The sequence below is a fragment of the Lygodium microphyllum genome, chromosome 18 (genome assembly GCF_053477565.2).
Source record: "Lygodium microphyllum isolate KBCC chromosome 18, Lygodium_microphyllum_v1.1.10, whole genome shotgun sequence".
Taxonomy (NCBI): Eukaryota; Viridiplantae; Streptophyta; class Polypodiopsida; order Schizaeales; family Lygodiaceae; genus Lygodium; species Lygodium microphyllum.
Window position 1 is genome coordinate 142,373,560 of NC_141152.1, and position 24,282 is coordinate 142,397,841.

Below are 24,282 nucleotides of genomic sequence, written 5' to 3' on the forward strand. Positions count from 1 at the left end.
AGTCGGCCTTTCTGAATGGTAACTTACAAGAGGAGATCTATGTTGAGCAGTCTCCTGGCTTTGGATCCTCGGATGGGAAAGTTTACAAGTTGAAGAAGGCCTTGTATGGCCTCAAGCAAGCTCCGCATGCATGGAATGAGAAGATTGACTCATTTCTTCAATCAAAGTTGGGGTATCGGCGCTCCAAGGCTAATCCGCAGCTTTATGTTCACACTTCCGAGGTTGGTCATGTGTTGTTTGTGTTATATGTTGATGATTTGATTCTGACAGGGAATCATGCACAGCAAGTCTGAGAGACCAAGACAACTTTACATCAAGCATTCGAGATGACGGATTTGGGGCTTCTTCATTTCTTCTTGGGTCACAAGATCTATCAATCTCAGAGAGGGATTTTCATCTCTTAGCAGAGGTACATTCAGGAGCTCTTGGTGACTTTTGCGATGGAGACTTGGCCCCCCATTACTACTCCTATGGATCCGAATTGGAAGGCCACTTCACACTCAGATTCTCCCGCGATGGATGCTTCACGCTACCGTCAGTTGATTGGATCCTTGATTTGGCTTCTCAACACTTGTGTTGATCTTTGTTTTGCTGTGGGTCTTTTGGTAAGGTTCATGACTGAACCCAAACAGGTGCATTGGCACGCTGCCCTGAGGATTCTTCGATATTTGAGGGGGACCTCTGACTTAGGGATTTCTTATCCCGCAGGTACAGATGCTTCAGATCTGGTTCTTGCAGGTTGAAGTGACTCAGATTGGGCTGGCGATGTGGACCACCGATGGTCTATTACAGGCTATTGTTTTACCTTGGGTACAGGTGTTATCTCTTGGAGTAGCAAGAAGCAGCCCATGGTAGCCCTTTCTTCTACTGAGGCGGAGTATCGGGCTGTGTCTTCCACCACATGTGAGGTTGTGTGACTTCGGAGATTGTTGGAGGAGCTTGGCTGCCCCCAGACTCGTCCTGCTCTTCTGCGGTGCGACAATGAGTTGCATTACCTTGGTACGGAATCCTGTATTTCATGCCAGGACAAAGCACATTGAGATCCAGTATCACTTCATTCGGGAGAAGCTTCTGGATGGAACCATCGATGTGGAGTATTGCAAGACAGAGGATAATCTTGCAGATTTGTTCACGAAGGCGCTTCCCCAGGCTCTTCTTCAGCAACATTCCAGATCCCTCAATCTTCTACCCTGTCTAGGATCTGAGAGGAGGTGTTAGAGAGTTATTCCCTAGACAGCCGTGGACAGAGCAATACGGCCAGAGTGCCATGTCGGCAGTCATAGAGGACACGTCAGCAGTACGGCAGGATGCCACGTCAGCAGGTCGGACAGGGTGCCACGTGGCACAGTTTGCACAGTCGGCTAGCAGTTGCAGCAGTCGGACAAATTCATGTCAGTCGGTTGCATTTAATGCAGCCAACCTGGTCCTTTTTGACCTTTTCTTTTCTGCTTTATATAGCAGTCCCTCAACACATTGTGATCATATTCCGATCTTGAGATCTGTTGACTGAGACGGACTGTGCTCGGGCTGACGGAGATCGAGGTCATCAAGTCGGAGACATACGCAGATATTTCCTCTACCCCCTTGTGTATTTCTGCACTCTTATACAGCATACTACACTACAGATTTTCTGTGTTACACTGTCTCCTTTTCTCTCTCTCTCTTTTCTCTGTGTTCACTCTCTCTCAGTCTTTGTCCTACGCTTCCGCATCGCTACACTCTAACAGCAAGGACTGATCAGTCCACTCCTTTGTATCCAGCATTTTTCTTCAGTCAATGCAGATTTCTTTCCTTCATCTCTTGCTATCTTTCTCTCCATGTTTGTGGTTCTCTTCAATTGCGCACTCTCACATGGTATCATTGCCGAAGTGAGTATATGGAGTTACCCCATCGAGAGGAGACCCCCTAGGCTGAAAATCCAGATTTTCAGCTGGATTTTCAGCCATTTGCTCCTTGCTGGAAACACAGATTTTCTGTGTTCTACTAATCCACACGACTCAAACAGGGCATCTACAATCCTTCCTTCACGGAGGTGTAGCTGATTTCTACCATTCAGTGCTCCGTTGGTGGCTGCAATTTCCTCCGTCTCCAGCATGGACAGCACGCTGCATACTCTCCGTCGCCATCTCTATCACCATGACCATGACCATCACCATTGGTGGTGGTGTCATCATTTCAGCCTGATCCAGTGCCCTCATTGATGCCTTGGGCTGCGTGCAGGGACTGATCAGTCAACTCCTTTGTATTCAGCATTCTTCTTCAATCAGTGCATATTTCTTTCCTTCATCTCTTGCTGTCTTTCTCTCTCTTTCTCTGTGTTTCTAGTTCTCCTATTGCACATTCTCACATGGTATCATCACCAAAGTGAGTAATAGAGTTACCTTGTCAAGAGGAGGCCCCCCAGCTGAAAACGCAGATTTTCAGCCATCTACTCCTTGCTTGAAACACATATTTTCTGCCTTCTACTAATCCATACGACTCAAGCAGGGCATCTATAGTCCTTCGTTTGTGAAGGTGTAGCTGATTTCCACAATTGGGGACCATCTACAGCAAAACCCAGTTTTTTGTGGGTGTTTGCAGGTGTTGAAGATGTCTTATCACCGGTTCCATGGCTTTGGTGACTCTAATGAGATCTCTCATCACTCCTGACAAAGAGTAAAATCATTGTGAAGAATAGAGGTCTCTGAGTCCTCTTGCGCAATCTCACCATTCTCCTCCTCCTCCCTCTTTCCATGTTTTCCATAGAGCCCGTTCTACTTGCTTTAAATTGCATCATACGGCACCTCTGGTTCAGGTGCGTGTTCTCCCTTCTTTACCCAAAGACAACCAACTAGATGGTTCCAACTATTCACTTTGGTCCTATAAGGTGGAATGCATACTTAACACCTTCGATCTCTGGGAGCTTGTTACCCTACCTATACCCTGTCCCATGGAGGATCCTTGTGTTGGAACAATGATGGATTGTGCATCCCTTTGGGATCAGCTCAATTCTCTAGCCTGAACCTTCCTTGTTATGAGCTTACAGGATTTTGTCCTACTATATGTTCATAGGTTGAAGACAACAGCTGAAGTATGGTCAAAGCTTGTGTCTTTGTATCACAAAAAGATGTTCACCCATAGGATTTCTCCTAAGAAGAAACTGTTAGCAGTCATGTGTGTCTTGTGTGGTCATCTCCTACCTGTGAGCCTCAATCTGAGTCGGACGAGGACATTAGGAGTTCTAACATTGTCTATCTGTCTGTTTGTTTATGTGTTCTAGACACTTTAGATAAAGGGCACATTAATGCTTTTTTTTTGTGCACGTTTGGCCAATTTTTAGTGGTTTGACCACATTTAGGGTTTTCCCTCTTTTTCGCCTATATATACGCAACCTGCCCTCCCACTTTCATTGTCCATCATTGATCCTTCATGATCAGCCAACCCTCCTCATTCTCTAATCCCCCTACTACCATCTGTCACCCACACTGATGCGTACAGCTGCGTGTTGGGGCTGACTGTTTGCAGCCTTGTACTTTCAGCCATTGCAGTCACATTGTTCCTTCTCTCTCCTACGTTCTCTTCGTCTCCTCCTCTCCATGTTCACTTTCCTCTTTCCGTTACACACTCTCACATAGTATTAGAGCCACGTGGGAGCCAGAGATCTTGAAGAGGAGCACTCTATTTGAGGCAGCCTTGGTGTCCAACACTAATCTTAGGTGCAGGCAGCTCATTCTCGGGCTGGCTGTTCTTCTCTGTCTTGGGCGGCATCCCAGCAGCCTGGGCGGCCAATTTTTTTCAGGCATCAGCACCAGCAACCCTACGTTTTCCAGGTGGGAGGCACATTGCAACCTGGGTGGCAGTTTATTACTGCTGGGTGGCTCTGTCTGCAGGTTTAACCTGCATTTGCTGCAGGTTACAAGCGTCAGCTTTGCATTTCTGGCTTTCAGGCAATCTATTGTGCTGGGCAGCCTATTACAAGTCTAGGCAGCCTTACCTGCAGCATTCGGGCGGGCTTTTCCAGGCAGTCAGTCCCTTTCTCAGCTGGGTGCAACCTATTGTGTTCTGGGCAGCCTGTTTACAGGCAATCAAAGTCTGTGTTTTCAATCGCAGAGTTCTCTCTCCTGCCTGCCGACACCTCCGCAGGCTGGACAGTCGGACAGGCTCAATTCTTTTGCTGTGATTCTTATTGGGGACTCTCTCTTTGCCAGGTGCCCCTTTATTGACTGGGTGACAAGTTTTTGACCTGCTTTGACTGCATTTACTGCAGCCATATCTGTGTTTTGTAGATCTGCCCCTTCAGCTCGGCTTCAAGTCATCCCTCCTACCTTGGATACTCCCCGTCTCCATCAGTCTTTTCTGATTTATGGGTTGCTGGACCCCGTACAGGTGGAGGGCATTCCAGTTGCAGGATCTTCTTTGTTTTCTTGTAGATATTTCTTGAAGGACAGATACAGTCAACATGTATGCTCTAGGGAATCGTGTGGTTCGGGATCATTCAGACCCGACCACGATCTTATAACTCTTTCTCGTTATATCCTTCTAGGGCTTCAAGTCTCCAATTGGCATTGATAGTATCACCTGGCATTGTCCTACCCTCTCTCTCTGCATCCGACAAGCTGGATGGGACAAACTACCTCTATGGTCGTACCATATGGAGTGTCTCCTCGACGACTATGACCTTTGGGATTTTGTTACAGTCCCTATACCCCGATCCACCATGGATCCTCATGTTGGTGGACCAAGGATTTGGCAGCTTTATGGGATCGGTTGAATGCCTTATTCTGTGCTCGTGCATGTGCAACATATCCACACTACTACAGTGTTGGGTGTAAAGGCCCTTTATGCTCTCCCGTGTATGTATTACTTCACACACGTGAACTCACCCTAGCGGGTGTAAGTGTACCGTACCCTAAGATTGTCCAAAAGATGATAAGGCAGCTAGCTCTATAAAGGGTGTTCCTTATGCTTCAGCTTGTGGTTCACTCATGTATGCTATGGTTGCCACTAGACCTAACATTGCTTATGCAGTGGGAGTTGTAAGCAGGTTTATGTCAAAACCTGGCAAAGCACATTGGAAAGCAGTGAAATGTATCTTACGGTACCTTAAGGGCACACAAAGAAAATGTATTTGCTATGGCAAGAGTACGTTAGATCTACATGGGTATTGTGATGCAGACATGGCAGGTGACTTGGATACTCGCAAGTCTACTAGTGGGTACATCTTTACCTTGACTGGTGGGGCGGTTTCTTGGTGCTCTAGATTGCAAAAGATAGTAACACTCTCTACCACTGAGGCTGAATATATTTCAGCCACTGAAGCTTCAAAAGAAGCAGTTTGGCTTGGTTGTTTGGTCAAGGATTTTGGGCTGTCCACCAAAACACCTATACTTGGATGTGATAGCCAGAGCGTTGTATGTCTGGCTAAGAATGCCATGTTTCATGCACGTACCAAACATATTAATGTTTGATATCATTTTATCATACAAGTTCTAGATGATGGTCTAGTCACCCTGACTAAGATCAAATCACAAGATAACCCTGCACATGTTCTCACTAAAAATCTTGCAAAGGCCCAACATGAGCATTGCATTAGACTTGTGGGAGTTGGTTAAAGGTTTGCTTAGGACCTTTAAGTGGGAGGTTGTTGGGTGTAAAGGCCCTTTACGCTCTCCCGTGTATATATTACTTCACACACACGAACTCACCCTAGCGGATGTAAGTGTATCGTACCCTAAGTATAAATACATTCTTTTATTCTTTTTGTGTACCACACTGGTACACACCTATCCGTCGACTCACTCTCACACTCTCTCACAGTTCAGCACTGTTCAGCACCTCGATTAATGTGTGTGCTCTCTCTGCCTCCGCTTATACTCATCATGCAGAGATTTGGAGGAGATTAGCATCTCTCTTTCGGATCTTGCCATTTGGGCATCACTTATCTCTTGAGTTGAAGCTATGACAGCTCTTTGTTACAAATTCCACTATGATGAGGGATCACATCCATAGGATGGAGGAGATTCGGGATGAGCTTTCATTCCTTAGTACAGACATTTCTTCATAGGACCTACCTGTGACACTTCTCTCACATATTTTGTAACCCTCATATAATGTGTTCTACGCGAATCTTCTCACTTCTCACAGTCGGAAGCCTCTCACTTGGGAGGAGCTAGTTCCATTGGTTCTTGAGCAAGATGCATGTCACAATGAGAAAGATTCTTACAGAGCCCGTGCACATGGCTGTGTTTATGCAGCTTTATCTACAAGTCCTGGACATGCCAAGCAAAAGAAAGGAAAGAGGCAGGAGTTGGAGTCATCTTTTGACTTTGATACAAATTTTACGGGGAAACATAGAGGATATCTCACGTGTCCTCATTGTGGGAAGGCCTCGCACCCTGAGGAGGAGTGCTATACCCTCACCTTCATCCGAGAGCGAAGGGTGGATCTACATCAAAGCCTTTGTCTACCTGTGACATTAATGTGACATTAAAGTGACATTTAATGTGACATTAAGGTCACAGACATTAATGTGACATTAAAGTGACATTTAATGTGACATTAAGGTAAATCCAGGGGAACATGCACGAGGATGACCGTCCGGGCTCTTGGGCACCCGAACGGGGTTTAGGGGAGCCCAGAACCAAAGAGAGTCCAAGAATAGTAGGACTCACCAAGGTTTGACGGCTGGCAATCGGATCACGATGGGTCTGGCCAGCAATAAACTAGGCAAGGCTGGGAGGTGAAAGGATCGCTCGTGCTCATTTCTTCGGACTGCTTTTCCTCTGGCTTTTATGGTCTTCTTCAAAGTCATTTGTCATTGGTATCAGAGCCTATGGTTCAACGGACATGATCCATCATCCACCAGGTCGTCTGTCACTTGTCAGGTCGTCCGTCATCCGTCAGGTCACCCGTCGCCCGCCAGGTCACCAGTCGATTAAGGGTCACCCGCCATTCGTTAGCTGTCGAAGATCTTTATTCGAAGTGGTCACTTGTGGTGTGCCACGTCACGTAAGTGTGACACTTTGCGGACAGAGCCAGGCGTGAGGCGAAACAACCAGGCGTAAGGCGAAACGACCAGGCGTGAGGCGAAACGTGATCCGATTGTGGTCAACGGAGGTGAAACGTGAAAAGGCGCCAAAAAACGTGACACGACTGCTGTGCGTGAGGTGACTGCTGTGGGACGGACAGAAAATGTCATGGGACGGACGGAAAAAAACGTCAGATGATACACGATTGAAGTCAGGAAACTTCATTTCCAGCATCACTGCTTCACGGTTTTAGTCCGGGAAGGCAAAATTTGTTCCTTACTCTTCGGGTTTATTTACAAACCAGTAACAGCTGCCTGCCATTAAAATCAGGGAAGTACTTTTCTTTGTATGCAAATTTCTTATCTTTGCTTTCCAATTCCAGTGTATTAATGGCAAAAAAAGGGAAAGAGAGAGTAATGGAAGGTTCTAGTTCTGGGGACCACCCTATGGTAGATCCCCATGAACTAGAGATGCAAGAAGAACAGTGGGAAGAATTTTTTGCTACACGAGAACAATTTGATGATCTTATGGCTCGTGTACAGGCTCAGGGGGTTCAAATGGAATTTTTAACTCAAACACTCACTGAAATAAAATCTCAATTAACTTTATTGTTAGAAAGAGATAAAAATAAGATAGAAACCTCGGATGTCCCATCTTCATCGAAAGATTTAGATGTGACTATGCGAGATCCTAAGGAACCCCACCATAAGTTGAGGGATAATCCAGTTTTAAAGGATATGAAACCCCCTCAGTTTCACGGGGAGAAAAAAGATAGAAATAAAGATACAATCTTTAATTTCCTCCAAAAATGGGAAGATTTACATAAACTTAAAAATACTCCACCACATCTCCAAGCACTGGAGGCTAGTTTAACTTTGGGGCCCAAAGCATATAAATGGTGGCGAACTTTAAAGGAGGCAAATAAAATACCTGAAACTTGGGCTCAATTTGAATCCGTCTTTTTGAAAAACCTTCCTGAAAATGAAATGGAAAGAAATTGGGAAGATTGGGATTATGTCAGACAAAAGGAAAGACCCCTGCTGACATATCTGGAGGAATATCGTGAGATAATCCTCAAATTGGAAGGAATAGATGAATTTCAAAAAACAAGAGGATTCATTAGGGGACTAGATAAAGCCTGTAAAAAGGAAGTAAAAAGGAGTTCACCTAAGACGCTGGAAGAGGCAATTAAATTTGCATTAATCAATGAAGATAGTATGCGTCCAGGTACACTCACTAGTCTCACTGATACGGAGCCCAAGTCTAAGGAATTGGAAACCTCAAAATTTGTGGGCAAATTTTAAAGGAAAATGCCATTTTTTAAGGGTAAAAAACAACCTTTTGAAAAGAAACCATATGTGAGGCCAAAGTTAAGTCCTGATGACTTTGATAAGGCCAAAAAAGAAAAGTTGTGTTTCAACTGCCTATCCCCTAACCATGCTGCTTGGAATTGCCCTCAAAAGAAAAAGGGGGAAGACAAAGGAAAGGATAAGGACAAGGGCAAGGGAAAAGAAAAACAAATCCATGTAGTGCAGACCTTAGAATTAAAGGGGCATGAAAGGTATAAATCTTTAGAGGTCTTGCACATGGATGTACAACACAATTATTGTATGTCAACTTCTATGTGGCAGCCTACTTTTGGGCCACATGATTTAGTTAGAGTACATGGATTAATAGCTGGAAAAAGGGTTAGAGTCATGATTGATGACTCTGCTACACATAATTTTATAAATTATGCACTTGTCAAAAAATTGAAACTTCCCCAACAAAAAAGTGGGCATCAATATGTTGTTTGTATGATGCAAGGCCAAGACAATAAAATATGGGATACAATGGTATCCAATTTGGAAATTGAGATTCAAGGATATAAAGATAAACTTGATTTCCAAATTATGAACATGGAAAGAGTTGATATTGCACTAGGGAGGGAGTGGCTATGGGGATTGGAACCATCCTTAAAACGTAGTTACCATCATAATACACTGGAATTTGAAAGGGATGGTAAGACTTTTGTCATTTAAGGTGAACATGAAGTATCTGATAATCCTTTGCTGTGTTCTACTGAAGTTCAGAAGCTGATAAAGAAGGAAGTTTGTGAGGTATACATGTTATGGTCTTTTCCTATACAAAACACTTTTACTTTCTATAATATAAAGCAACAATTTTCTTATGATTGTGAGTTGAATGTAAATAATGAATTAAATAGTTTGTTAGATGAATTTAAAGATGTGTTTCCTTCTGATTTACCAAGTGGCCTTCCACCAGATAGGGGTGATATAAATCGCCCAATTGACACAAATAAGGATACACACCCTATTTCTAAACCACCGTATAGGTTAAGTGAAACACAACATCAAGAAGTTGAAAGACAAATTAAGGATTATCTTGATAAAGGGTTTATACAACCCAGTAATTCACCTTGGGCTTCACCAATTTTATTAGTAAAGAAAAAAGATGGTTATATGTGACTTTGTGTTGACTATAGAGCACTTAATAAAATAACAGTGAAGAATAAATTTCCTATGCCCAAAATGGAAGATCTTTTTTATCAATTGCAAGGGGAAAAATTCTTCACAAAGATAGATTTAAGATCAGGTTATCACCAAGTAAGAATTAAGGCACAAGATGTTCCTAAGACAGCATTTCGTACTAGATACGGGCATTATGATTTTTTGGTGATGCCTTTTGGCCTTACTAATGCACCAGCTACCTTTATGAAGCTAATGAATAGTGTTTTACGGCCCTATCTAGGACATTTTGTAGTAGTCTTCTTGGACGATATCTTGATCTTTAGTAAATCAAGAGAAGAACATTTGGAACACTTACAATTAGTATTCCAACTGTTAAGAACACATTCCCTTTATGCGAAGAAAACTAAATGTGAATTCTTTGCACAAGAGGTCAAATATTTGGGGCATATTATCTCGAAAGAGGGAATCAACATGGATCCAGAAAAAGTAAGGGCAATTATTGAATGGCCATCTCCAAGGAACCTGGAAGAGCTGTAGATCTTCCTAGGTTTATCTGGATTTTATCGTAGATTCATTCGAGATTATGCCAAAATAGTTGTTCCAATGACAGACCAACTTAAAGGGAAAGGAAAGAGCTTCAATTGGGGAACAGACCAAAATGAAAGTTTTCAAAAACTTAAGGTAGCTATTGCTACAACTCCAGTACTATTAATTGTGGATCCCAATAAACCATTTGTGGTTGAAGCTGATGCCAATGATAAGGCAATAGGCGCGGTCTTATTACAAGAAGGTCGACCAGTTGCTTTTGAAAGCAAGAAATTAGACCGTGCAAAACAGAATTATTCTGTTTATGAGAGGGAGCTATATGCAATAGTACATGCAATGAAGAAATGGAGGCACTATCTGTACGGTGCCAAACTTTTGATTTTATCGGATCATGAAAGCATTAAGTGGCTTAATGATCAACCGGATTTACACGGGCGTAAAGCCAGATGGGCCGAACTCCTCCAAGAGTTCGACTATGAGATAAGATATAGAAAAGGAAAGTATAATATAGTAGCAGATGCACTCAGCAGAATGCCCATCATTAATGAATTGAGTTTTACTCAGTTCACTTCCAACTTACTTGAATCTTTAAAAGGGAAATGCCAGGTTGATCTGGCATATTCCAACATATGGGAAGCAATAAAAAATGGGGATCCAAATGAAAGTGCTTCTACTGAGGAAGGAATATCTGAGGATGTTCAACAAGGAAATGGAGCATCATGGGTTGCTCAAACCGGATTCAAGTGGAAGAATTTTACCATTGATAATGGTTATTTACTCTACAAGGATAGGGTATGTGTCCCGAAAGATACAGAAATAAGGCGCCAGATACTCTTTGAGTGTCATGATACCCCTAGCGCGGGACATCCAGGAGTTAATAAGACTTATAGTCTTATTAAAAGGCAGTTCTATTGGCCTGGAATGAATAAGGACGTCCTTGACTATGTGGTCAAATGTAATAAATGCCAGGTTAATAAAGCTGAAAGATTGAAAATGGGAGGACTTCTCCATCCACTTGAGATTCCTTCGGGAAAATGGGAGAGTATCTCCATGGACTTTATTGTTGCTTTACCCAGAACACAAAGGGGGCACGACTCTGTGTGGGTGATTGTGGATAGGTTAACCAAAATGGCTAGGTTTATTCCAACTTCAACTAATGTTAAAACACCTGAATTGGCTAGATTGTTCGTAGAGAACATATACCGATTATATGGCCTTCCGGCAAATATAGTTTCTGATCGGGATAGAAAATTTGATAGTCAATTTTGGCATGCGGTATTTAGAAAGTTGGATACTAAACTTAGCATGAGTACGGCGGATCACCCGCAAACTGATGGGCAAACTGAAAGGATTAACCAAATTCTTGAAGATATGCTTAGGGCATATGTAAGTAAAAGGCAAACTAATTGGGAAGAGTATCTACCGATAGCAGAGTTTGCATATAATAGTGCCAAGCACTCTTCCACTGGATATAGTCCATTTATGTTAATGTATGGGTTTCAGCCCAAAGCTCCTTTTGCAGTAGGACTGCATAAGGAAAAGGTTCAGGCAGCCAAAGACTTTTTGGAGGATATGAATAGTATGTTAAAATTTGCTCAAGAAAATATTAAAAAGGCTCAAAATCGAGCTAGAGCATATGCAAATCCTTACCGAAGAGACATCTCCTTTGAAGAAGGAGAATTGGTCTATCTTAAGGTGCCTGAACAAACTAAAACTATGAAAAAGGGACAATGTCCAAAGCTTTCACCAAGGTATTGTGGTCCTTTCATAATACTTAAAAAGGTGGGAGAATTGGCTTACAAGCTCCAACTACCTGCTGGTAGTAAAATACATCCAGTTTTTCATGTAAGTAAATTAAGGAAGAAGCTGGGTGATTTGGATAATCTAATCTTAAATGATGACATTGAGGAGCTATTAAATGACCAATCTAATCCACATGAACCAAAAAGAATATTAAATGTTCGTAATAGACGAACAAGGAATACTATCTATCAAGAATGTTTGGTTAAGTGGAAAGATTGTTCAGAAGAAAGCTCAACATGGGAACGAGTAAGTACTTTAAAGAAAAGGTTTCCCAATTTACAGTTAGACCTTCCAAGTATCGTTTTCGAGGACGAAACCGATTCTTAAGGGGAAGGAAATGTGACATTAATGTGACATTAATGTGACATTTAATGTGACATTAAGGTCACAGACATTAATGTGACATTAATGTGACATTAAGGTAAATCAAGGGGAACATGTACGAGGATGACCGTCCGGGCTCTTGGGCGCCCAAACGGGGTTTAGGGGAGCCTAGAACCAAAGAGAGTCCAAGAATAGTAGGACTCACCAAGGTTTGACGGCTGGCAATCGGATCACGATGGGTCTGGCCAGCAATAAACTAGGCAAGGCTGGGAGGTGAAAGGATCGCTCGTGCTCATTTCTTCAGACTGCTTTTCCTCTGGCTTTTATGGTCTTCTTCAGAGTCATCTGTCACTACCTCTCCTTTGTCATCTGCTATTACCACTGAGTTAGTGTTTCTACACATTTCTCACGTGGAGGCAGCTTCTCCGACTATCTCGGCTTCTAAGCAACCTTGGCTCATTAACAATGGTGCCTTGAGTCATATGACTCCCTAAGGTGATTTGTTACAAAATCTCCATCCGTCATAGGGTATCGTCACTTCTAGTGACATTTCTTCGGTGCCTGTTAGTGATGTTGGCACCTTGCCTCTATTGTCTAACCATCCATCGAGCTCCGTCTCTAAGGCCCTACATGTTCCTAACTTGGGCTTCCCTCTCCTCTCAGTTTATGGCCTTCCTCCACTGGGAACCTGTGTTGTCTTCACCAAGCTGGCCGTCTTTGTGAGACATGAGCCACTTTTGTGACACGTTTGTCGGAGCGTGGGCTCTCTATGTTCCATTCCCCTTCCATTGTGCAAGGCCCTTCGTAGCAACTTTCTCTTGCTGCACTCGTTCCCGACTGTACACCATCTATTCAACAAGTTCCCTCCCATAACCCACCATCTCCTCTAGTGGTTCCCTTGTACCTCCCATTGCTTTCAACAGGGGTCAATATTGTTAATGCAACTCAGATTTCCTGGCCCTTTGTGTTTCAACAGGGGCTTCCCAGGATTGTGAAGAGTTTCCTTAGGGTTTCCTGTCTACTTTGGGACTTTCTTTTATGCGGCCATCTCTTTTCTTTGTCATCAAGCCACCATCCCTTGCCACTTGGCCCTTGTTCCCTATTGTTTCTATGCAGCTTATGGCACCTTCGATAGTTCCTCGCTATCGTCTCCTAGTTGGGTTAGAGACTTGGCTCACCCATTCCCAGCTAGAGTTTTCTAGAGTGATTTATTCAAGGCCTCTCTGTTTCCATTGACCTTTTGTGGCCTTCCATTTGATCGGATTTTTATATGGAGAGGGGGGTTTGCTCCTTCGCTGGCTTTGTTCATTGAGAAACTTCATCGACATTGACACTCTTCCTGCCACCCTTGGATCCATATCTCCTTTGGCCCTCCACCACATCCAAGTTCTGAAAGGGGGTGTTAGTAGTCATGTGTGTCTTGTGTATCAAAAGTGGAGCAGTCAATGGAAGCATAAACATATGTTGTAATAAACTGTTAAACACAAGACAAAAGAGAAAAGAAAAGAAAGAACATAATGCAGATGAGAACTCAGATGTATGCTCGAGAAATGGAATCCATATATCCAACACAAGACAGTCGCATATAATAGTGAGTCACTAGCTGCGTGGGCACCGACACTGGCTCCTCTCCCCAGCAAAAGATCCACAAGTAATGATGAGTGACTGATTGACTAAGGAGGAAAACCCTGAATAAATAGGACAAAAATATGTCCTCAATATGATCAGGTCGGCTAGCAATAAATCCTCAATATGGCAATAAAATGACATAAATAAAAATGTCTAAATATCCTAAATAATGTCCCCAACCTCTGCATGCACAGACTCACATATGAGTTGACATATCTGCTAACATTGTGTAGTCATCTTCTACCTCTGGCCTCAATCTGAGTTAGACGAGGACATTAGGAGCTTCGACATTGTCTTTCTCTATTAGTTTATGTGTTTTAGACACTTTAGATAGAGGGCACATTAGTGCATTTGTTTTTGTGCACTTTTGGCCATTTTTTAGTGGTTTGACCACATTTAGGGTTTTCCCTCTTTTTTGCCTATAAATAGACAGCCTACGCTCCCACTTTCATTATCCATCATTGATCCTTCATGATCAGCCAGCCCTCCTTATTCACTCATCCCCCTACTTCTATCTGGCGCCCACACTGACGCGCAAAATTGCGTGTTGGGGCTGACTATTGCAGCCTTGTACTTTTAGCCATTGCAGTCACATTGTTCCTCTCTTGCGTTCTCTTTATCTCCTCCTCTCCATATTCACTTTCCTCTTTCCATTGCGCACTCTCACAGAAACTTCAAATGCTCAGTGTTGATGACTCTCGTTCCATGAAGGATCACATCAACAAACTAGAGAACATGAGGGATGAGCTTGCATCACCCGGGAGGACTCTCTGTTCAAAGGATATGGCAATGATTCTCTTGACTCAATTGCCATCTCCAAAGTTTATAGTATTCTACACCAGCCTTCTAACTTTGAGGATCTCAGAGACTTCTTTGGGAGAATCTTGCCCCATTAGTCTTGAAGCATGATGAGAAGCTGCCAGTGGATCCGACTCCATGAAGGCTTTCATAGCAAGTTTAGAAGGAGAGAAGAGAAATCAAAGGCAAAGAAATAAGAGGACAAGAAAGAGGACACAAAGGATACTAAGAAGCAGCCCAAGTGGCCACACTGTGGGAAGGACTCTCATCCGAAGGAGAAGTGTTAGCAAAAGTATCCCATTTGAAGCCCAAGGAGGGGTCTAAGGATTCGAAGACTACACTAGCTACCATTGAGTCTGACTTCGTACATTTGTTGGAGGAGGAGGATATCACTCTTGCTTCATCTTTTGAGGAGAAGCCTTGGCTCTTGGACTATGGGGCATCTTCCCACATGACTTTCCGCCAAGACTAGCTTCAAGACATGCATTCTGGAGGGGGATTCATCACCAATGATTACAACACTTCCGCCCCCATTCTTGGAGTGAGGACCATTTCCCTAGTGCCGGACCGGTAACACTCTTCCGTCAAAGTTCTCTATGTCCCAAATTTGAGTATTAACATATTGTTTGTTCATGGTCTTACAAAGTTAGATACCCGCATTATATTCGCACAAGATATAGTGATTGTGAAGGATGCTTCTTCAGGTGCAATTCTTTGGATAGGTAACACGAGGGTGGGCTTTATACGCTCACAGCCCTTTCCACGAGGACTTCCCATGAGCTCGGACTGCTTTGGCATGCCCACTATGGGCATCTCAACTTTGATGCTATTCGGTAGGCTTCTTAAAAAAAGATGGTGGAGGGACTTCTCAATTTCCCTCTCATTCACACTCTTTCCCCTAGCTGGTAGAGGGGCAAGCCACATAGACAACCCCATCCACACATTGCTTCTTAGAGGGCTTCTACACTGCTCAAGTTGGTTCACACCAACCTTTGCGGATCTATAGGCACGACCTCCTTGGGAAGGCCATGTATCTAATGCTAATTGTTAACGATTTCAATCCTTATGTGTGGCCCTACTTCTTGAAGTACAAGAGCAACACATACTTCAACTTCTACAAGTGGAAGGTGTTTGCAAAAACACACATCTTTCAAGGTTTAAGGTGTACAAGTAGACCACGACGATTTATTCTAACATATTTTCTCAATTTTACAAGGATTACAGTATTCTAGTGGAGTACTCTCATCCAAACACACCATTCGAGAATGGTATAGTGGAGCACACCAATCAGACCATGCTTCAAATGGCTTGATCGATGTTGGAGCATAGGAGTCTACCTCGTTCCCTTTGAGGTGAGGTAGTGGTTACAACGGTTCATATATGCAACAAGTCCTCTACTTGGGCATTGAAGGATACCACTCCCTACGAGGCTTTCTTTGGGAAGAAGCCTTCTGTATCCCACTTTCACAACTATGGGTGTGATGCATATGTCCACGTAGAGAGAAAGAAAAGAGGGAGAAAACTTGACCCCAAGTCGAAGAAGCTTATCTTCGTGGCTACAATTCAACCATGAAGGACTATCGGCTCTACGACCCAAAGAAAAGAAAGATCAAGGTGAGTTGGGCTGTGATCTTCGATAAGGCTACTGTCATGAGGACATGTATTTTTGAAACCTCGCTTAACATGTGGATTAATTTTTAATCACATGGTTAAGTAAATGTTGCATATGTGAGGTGTAACTAGGGTTAGAGTAAATTTACAAGCCCGAGACCCGAGGAGATCACAGGATGTCAAAGGCAAAAGTTGCTATAAGTTATGTTGCACAAGTACTTGGTGGTATCTGGTGCCAGTTATTAGCCTAGGTCATTCATTTAGTCATAAGTGTGTCGGTTTGGTGACACCAGAGAAGTGGCGTTTAATGGTACCTAACGCCAATCTGATGGTGGTCAAAGATGCCACAGAGACACTCGAGAATGGAAGTTGCCTAGCCAATTTAATTATTGGCCAATCTGATTATTTTTCAAGGCACCGAAATAATTATTTTTTCAAAATTTTAATATTTTAAAGACTGAAAATTAATATTTAATTATGGATAATGCTGGAAAAACCATTTGGAAAGGCTACCACTTGTCAAAAATGCCCATGCAAGACTGAAAAACGTCTTTAAAGACTGGAGAGAGGCATTTTTGGTGTATTCAGCTTGCAAGAGAGAGAGAGGAGACGCTACTGGTCTGATTTACAGCCATTGGAGGATCTTCTGAGGCAGCCAGGGGCAAAAGAAGACCAATCAACAGCAAGTGACAACATCTACAAGCTGTTGAGACAGGGCAGCAGTAGTAAATGGCTGATTTTCTTCAGTTCTTTACATCTACAAGCTGTTGTGGCAGGGCAGCAAATGCATTTGACTGATTTTCAATCATTCTTCGCAACAAAACTTTGAATTTTCTCTCTCTATAGCTTTCTCTCTCATCTCCCAATCATTTCACAGCCTTGCTCCAAAGATTACAGCATTGAGATCACCAGAGGCTGAGAAATTTCAGATTTCTCTGTTGTAAACCCTAATTTGCAGCAAAAATTAGGGTTTAGCAGTAGCCTCAGGAAGCATGCCAAAAATTGAAAGCTCCAAGACTTGGATTTTTCAGGGCTAAAGGTGAATTTCAGCCAAATTCAGGTGGAGAACTAGCCAGCCATTGAATTTGGGACATTTCCATCATCAATGAAGTGGGTGAAGGCCAATTAAGTGCGCGAATCAAGGGGCAAATTAGATTGAAGACTTGATGGTCACTTTGGACAGCAAGGGGAGTTTGGATTGCGAAGGGGATCAGGAGAATCCCATTGTAAATCAACTTTTTCTTCAATAAAACTAAAGAAATACCAAAAGCAGCGCCGATTTTGGGGCCAATCAGGTGTGCATTGTCCAAGATCAGTAGAGGTAAATTTGTATTTTCAGATTTGTATTTATTGTTTGCTGATGTAATTAAGTTGTAATCAGGGATTTACCGCCCATCTACGGCAAATGCAATGGACTTAATTTTTGAGCTTCCTAAGACACCTACAGGGAATGATGGGATATGGACTATTATTTGTAGGTTTAGTAAACAAACCCATTTCATTCCAATGAGGAAGAAAATTAAGGATGATCATATGGCACGTGTTTTTGCAACACATCTTTAAGTATCATGGTATGCCAAAGTCAATCATTAGTGATCAAGACCCCCGGATGACCAGTTTATTTTGGAAGGGCTTGTTTGAGAATATGGATACCACGTTGAAATTCTCATCATCCTTCCATCTGCAGATAGATGGTCAGTCTGAGGAAGCAAATTCCATAGTGTTAGATCTTTTGAGGTGCTATGTTTCAGACCACAAGACACAATGGGAGCAGTATTTGCCCTTGGTTGAGTTTGCTTACAATAACACAGTGCATAGTTCTACGGGTAAAGCTCCATTTGAGGTGGTAGAGGGTGGTAAGAAAGTACCCCCTATTTTGCACACAAAAGATAAGATCTTTGAGTTTGATCACCATGTGGAAAGCATGGATGCAGCTTATCAGAAGGTTAAGTATGCACTTCAAAGACCACAGGATAAGCAAAAGAGAGCGACTAATCATTATAGGCGTGCTTTGCACTTTGCAGAGGGCAATTATCTATTGCTGTGATTTGAAAAGGCACGGCTGAAAAAGATAAAGGGCAAAGAGCGATTGTATCCAAAGCTGCCTATGAGATGCTATGGGCCATTCCAAGTGTTGGAGAGGATCAGCGATGCATGCTATAGGCTGAAATTGCCTCCACACTGGTGGATACACAATGCCTTTCATGTGAGCTTGCTTAGACCTTTTCATGGAGATGTGCCAGAGGATGTCTCTACTGAAATTCAGCCGGAGGTTGAAGAGCTCGATGAAATACTGGTACCAAAGCAAATTTTGGCACATAAAGAGAGGAAGATCAAGGGTAAGGGTTCCAGAATGTACTTGGTGAAGTTTCAAGATTATTCATCAATGGATGCCAAAAGGATGGAGGAGGATGACTTGGCAGACCATCCTCAGTTGTTGCAGCTTTACCTTGATGCTTTCCAGTTAGAGCCGACTTTAGTTCGAGCTCAATCAGGTTCAACAGAGCAAAGGTCTAGAGTATTACCTAATGCTTGTGACGGAGCTAGCACCTCCACTCCTCTGTAATGGACAGCTCTCGTATGTAGTGGATCTCGGATGTATTCAACATGCATCCAAGGTACTGCGCTGACAGTATGTTTGCCATGAGGTCACTACTTAGTGTACTAGTCACTGTGAGATGTATACAAATGAGTATGAGTTTTACCCGGGTACTGGAACTATAATTTTGCATCACCATATGATCAATTTGACATGAATTTTGTCTCAATTTTGAAACAAATTTTGATCAGTTTTTTATCAGCTTAAGAACCGTTTATGGTCAATTTTTGGATCAGTTTTTGCATTGATTGCTGGTCAATTTTTGCAATGAGTTTGTGATAAATTTGGGATCACATTTGCAACAGTTTGTGATCAGTTCTCAGATCAGTAAGTGATCAGTTTATGATCAAATTATGCTCAGTTTTCAATGTTTTACATCTAGTTCCATGGAAAATAGCATATGTTATAATACCATTGATGTTTTAGCCATGGTTTATGCTTGGTTATGCTATGCTATGGTTTGGTTTTGCCAGATGAGTTGAGCTCATGAGCAATGGACATGTCACATGATAATCTGGCAATGTTTTTGAGATTCTTTGTGAGTCTTATGTTATGTTATGTTGACTGGTAATTTTCAGCATATGTTGGGCATATAGAATGGTTGAACAACAGTGCACAATGTTGTGTTGGCTATGATGCCCTATGGAAAATTCCAGTGTAGTACTTTGCTTTTAATGCATTTGGCAATGCAATCGAGGACGATTGCAAGGATTTCAAGGGGGAGGGCTATCATGAGGACATGTATTTTTGAAACCTCATTTAACATGTGGATTAATTTTTAATCACATGGTTAAGTAAATGTTGCACATGTGAGGTGTAACTGGTATTAGAGTAAATTTACAAGCCCGAGACCTGAGGAGATCACAAGATGTCAAAGGCAAAAGTTACTATAAGTTATGTTGCATAGGTACTTAGTGGAATATGGTACCAGTTGTTGGCCTAGGTCATTTATTTGGCCATAAGTGTCAGTTGATAACACTAGACAAGTGACGTTTAATGGTACCTAACGCCAATCTGATGGTCAAAGATGGAGCAGAGACACTCGGGAATGGCAGTTGCCTAGCCAATTTAATTGTTGGTCAGTCATATTATTTTTTGAGGACACTAAAATAATTATTAGATTAATTTTTAGGATTTTATAGACTGAAAATTAATATTTAATTATGGATAATGCTGAAAAAACCATTTGGAAAGGCTACCACTTGTCAAAAATGCCCATACTAGACTGAAAAACGTCTTTAGAGGCTGGAAAGAAGCATTTTTAGTGTATTCAGCTTGCAAGAGAGAGCTCTCTCATCTCCCAGCCATTTCACAACCTTGCTCCAAAGATTACAACATTGAGATCACCAGAGGCTGAGAAATTTCAGATTTCTCTGTTGTAAACCCTAATTTGCAGCAGAAATCAGGGTTTAGCAACAGTCTCAGGAAGCATGCCAAAAATTGAAAGCTCCAAGACTTGGATTTTTCAGGGCTAAAGATGAATTTCAGCTAAATTCAGGTGGAGGACTAGCCAGCCATTGAATTTGGGGCATTTCCGTCGTCAATGAAGTGGGTGAAGGCCAATTAAGTGCCCGAATCAAGGGGCAAATTAGATTGAAGACTTGCTAGTCACTTTGGACAGCAAGGGGAGTTTGGATTGCGAAGGGGATCGGGAGAATCCCATTGTAAATCAACTTTTTCTTCAATAAAGCTAAAGAAATACCGAAAGGGGCGCCAATTTTGGGGCCAATCGGGTGTGCATTGTCCAAGATCAGTAGGTAAATTTGTATTTTCAGATTTGCATTTATTGTTTGTTGTTGTAATTAAGTTGTAATCATGGATTTACCACCCATCCACGGAATGAAGCCTAGTTACAACTAAAACCTCCAAAGATCCAATTAATGATTCTTCTATTGCAGGTGGTTCTTTATGATCGACTGATCCCCCCTCCCCCACCCCCCAAGGTCCATCAGCCCCTCCCCTTCCATCCAAGTTAGCCATTAGCACCCCTTCTTCATATGTGACTTCTTCCCCTCCTTTCTCTACTACCCCATCTCCCTCTCCTCCCCTTCAACCCTTGACAGCTCCTTCTACCTCAACATCAAGTATTTTTACCCCTTTCCCATCTCAGGTTTCTTTTGGGGGGCCTGAGTCGTCCAAGGAGGAGCCTTATTGCTCAAATGAGGGGGATTTACCTTCCCTTAGCGAGGGGGAGTCCCTTTCATAGATAGATGCATTGCAAGTATCAAAGGCTACTCAGTCTCTTTCACAATAGTATGAGCCTATCACCATTCCTAGGTGGTATCAGTGGCTCATGTAGGAGTCAAATATTATCATTTCCCTATGACACCTCTTGGCCTGCGTGGATCAATCACGATTCAAGCCTAGCGGAATAGTTCACTCTATGTGAACATGCTCTAATATCACAGACTCTTCAGGACCATGAGCCTACTATAGTTCATGAGGCTCTTGCAGAGGAGGTTTGGTGTAGTGCTATGCAAGCTGAGCCTGGTTCTATTGAGCAGAGCTAGACTTGGAAGTTGGTTCCACTCCGAAGTGAAAGGTGATTGGTATAAAGTGTGGGTCTATAGACCAAGTATTTTGCAGATGGGTCCTTGCACAAGCATACGGCTAGACTTGTTGCCAAGGGATTTTCTAAGAGGGCAAGATTGGATTACTTTGAGACCTTCGCACTGACAACTCAGATGTCCATTATTCGAGCTATCCTAGCTCTTGTAGCTCATCACCATTGGCCAGTTTATTAGATGGACATGAAGTTGACCTTTTTGAATAGCATCTTAAAGGAGGAGATTTATGTCTCCTAGCCTCCTAGTTTTATTGTGCAAGGGAAGGAGGACCATGTTTACTAGTTGCGAAAGGCCCTCTATGAACTAAAGCAAGCTCCTCGAGCTTGGTACTAGTGGATTGATCAATTCTTCCTACAGAGTGGCTTTCATCGATCATATCGTGACCCCAACCTTTAATACAAGGCTAAGGGTGACAAGTGCGTCTTGCTTATTTTGTATGCTGATGATCTTATTATCACAAGGAGTGACTCACAAGAGGTTGATCTGCAGACTTGGGGAATATTGTATTTTAGTGGCAAGAAAGCAGAAAATTTGAGGATACAGAGTTCGATAGTAGAGAAACTTAGTATCCTGCAAGTCCCTACTTTAAATGTGCATTTTGACTATTTTTTGGCATTGACATTCAACACTGTGACAATAATACAAACAATCACACATTATTTCATTTTTGATTGGGGAATTCTCCTTAATGCAACAAAACACGTAGCACATATTTGAACAAAGTGACCCATGCATTCACATTTTGTCCTCCTATCTTACTTACTACCTATTTGCCCTTGCATGCCCACTATTGTTTTCAAATGCACAATTTCAATGGTAACAGAACTTCAATTACTTTTTGACATTGGCATTCAACATTGTGAGATAAACACACAAACAATCACAGATTTTGCAATTTTTCCAATTTGATCGGGGCATTCTCTTTGATCCAACAAAACCATCATCACATATTTGAACGAGGTGACCCATGCCATTCACGTTTTTGTCCTCCAACCTACTTACTGCATATGTGCCCTTCATGCCCACTCTTGTTTTCATTCATCTCTTGACGGTTGTTATCATCGAAGTTGGTGTGATAATACACCCACTGGCCCCCCAAAATGCAAAAATAGGGTACTACAACCAGTAATCATGAGCCACTAATACAGCCAGTAGCCCCAACATGTGTGGAAATAAGGTGAGTTCCATAATTGTCAGCTGGGTTCTTGGAGACTCTAAATACCAGCAGTCAGATAAGCGATAAAATTGCTTCGTTAGTGTATTAGTACCAATCCATAAGAGTCTGTGGTAGGATCATCTACCAAACTCTTTTTCGGAAGAGCTCTTCCTATACTATGAAAAAGTATTTTGCACTCCAAACTGGAGTCGCTTGCATTATCCAGATAAGTCACAACCGCGAGTTGCCAATGTAAAGCAAGCAGAATTCCCCTTCATGCCCAATTGTGTTCCCATTGATCTGTTATTGGTTGTTATCTATCATCGAAATTGCGACGGGGTCGATATCTCAAACAAAACTTCTCAGCACAAAACACTGGCAAGGAGGGAGGGAGGGAGGGAGGGAGGGAGGGAGTGGGTTCCTTCGTACCTTGTGCAATTTGCGCTGCACTTCGAGAGTGAGAGCGGCCCTGTAATTGGACTGGGCCAGAGGAGTGCGCCTCGGCATTTTTTGCAGAGTCGCAGCACACAAACACCAGCTGATGAATTGAATTGCCCCTTCCAGGCTTCTTCCCTCAGCGCTCTCGCTCTCAATCGAGAAGAATTGATTGAACAGTGAAGCCTCTTCGATGTATTTCTCTATGGGGTAAAAGACCGAAATACTGCCCACTTTAAGTTGTACTTCTAATTACGATTCCTCGAGCCATCGAGGTTCGTGTTTCCAGCTTCTATTTTGACGTTTTCTGTTTCTGTGCAGGGTAAAGGCATATTTTAAATTTTTGCTTTAACTACAATTGAGGCTGCCTTTTTAGCTTTTAATTTTATTGATAAAGGTTTGAATTATCTATTGAAAGTAGAGTGATGCCATCAGTGAGGCTGCCTCCTTGCATGACTCATTGCCAATATCCAAAAAAAGTCTACGGTAGAGTTTCAAATACATACATGCATGCATGCATACATACATATTACAATTGAGACAATCATAGAATGTTTTAAAAGCTCCAATCTATAATTACAATGTCGAACTTGTCCTTGAACCTACATGACAATCATAGAATGTTTTGAAAGCTCCAATCTATACGATCTATCTATAAGACCTTATGATCAAGAGAGATACTAAATTTGCCCCAATCATAGCAATCATTGAATGCTCCCAAACCTCCAACATATATTATATTGAAATGAGAGAAATACCAAACATGCCCTAACCCTACATGGCAATCATAAAATGCTCCCAAACCTCCAACTTTTTTTGTAAGAAAAGAAATGAAATTTCAAAACCTCTCTCTCTCTCTCTCTCTCTCAAGTGGCTACCCCACTGACTTGGGTCCAATCTCCTTTTTTTCTACTATATACTAAATGATTGTGTGGAATGTAAAAGTGGCTACCCCAATGGTAATTTATTAGCCCACTGACTTGGGTCCAATCTCCTTTTTTTCTACATCTATACTAAATGATCGTGTGGAATGTAAAAGTTGAATCCAAGACCTTCTAGTCACCATATGTTTAACTTTTGACCACAACCGAGCTACATAGGTTTGCTCTCTCTCTCTCTCTCTCTCTCTCTCTCTCTCTCTCTCTCTCTCTCTCTCTCTCTCTCTCTCTCTCTCTCTCTCTCTCTTTGTAAACTCTCTCTCTCTCTCTCTCTCTCTCTCTCTCTCTCTCTCTCTCTCTCTCTTTGTGGGACATGGGGCTAATCCAATTGGTTGCAGGTGAAGATTCACTTATGTGACTGTGTGACCTAGACGCTAACAAATTGTGCCAAACCCACC

The 24,282-nt window shown here is 42.4% G+C and overlaps 1 protein-coding gene across 1 annotated transcript in view; it reads right to left on the bottom strand.

The window, feature by feature from the left end:
- LOC148021463 (K-stimulated pyrophosphate-energized sodium pump protein) overlaps nucleotides 1-23,256 on the bottom strand; it is a 72,544-nt gene extending 49,288 nt beyond the window's left edge. The window contains exon 1 of the mRNA XM_087699354.1: nucleotides 22,941-23,256. Coding sequence (XP_087555480.1) covers nucleotides 22,941-23,018 — 78 coding nt within the window. The 5' untranslated portion in view covers nucleotides 23,019-23,256. The remainder of the gene's footprint in view (nucleotides 1-22,940) is intronic.
- Between the last annotated feature and the right edge of the window lie 1,026 nt (nucleotides 23,257-24,282).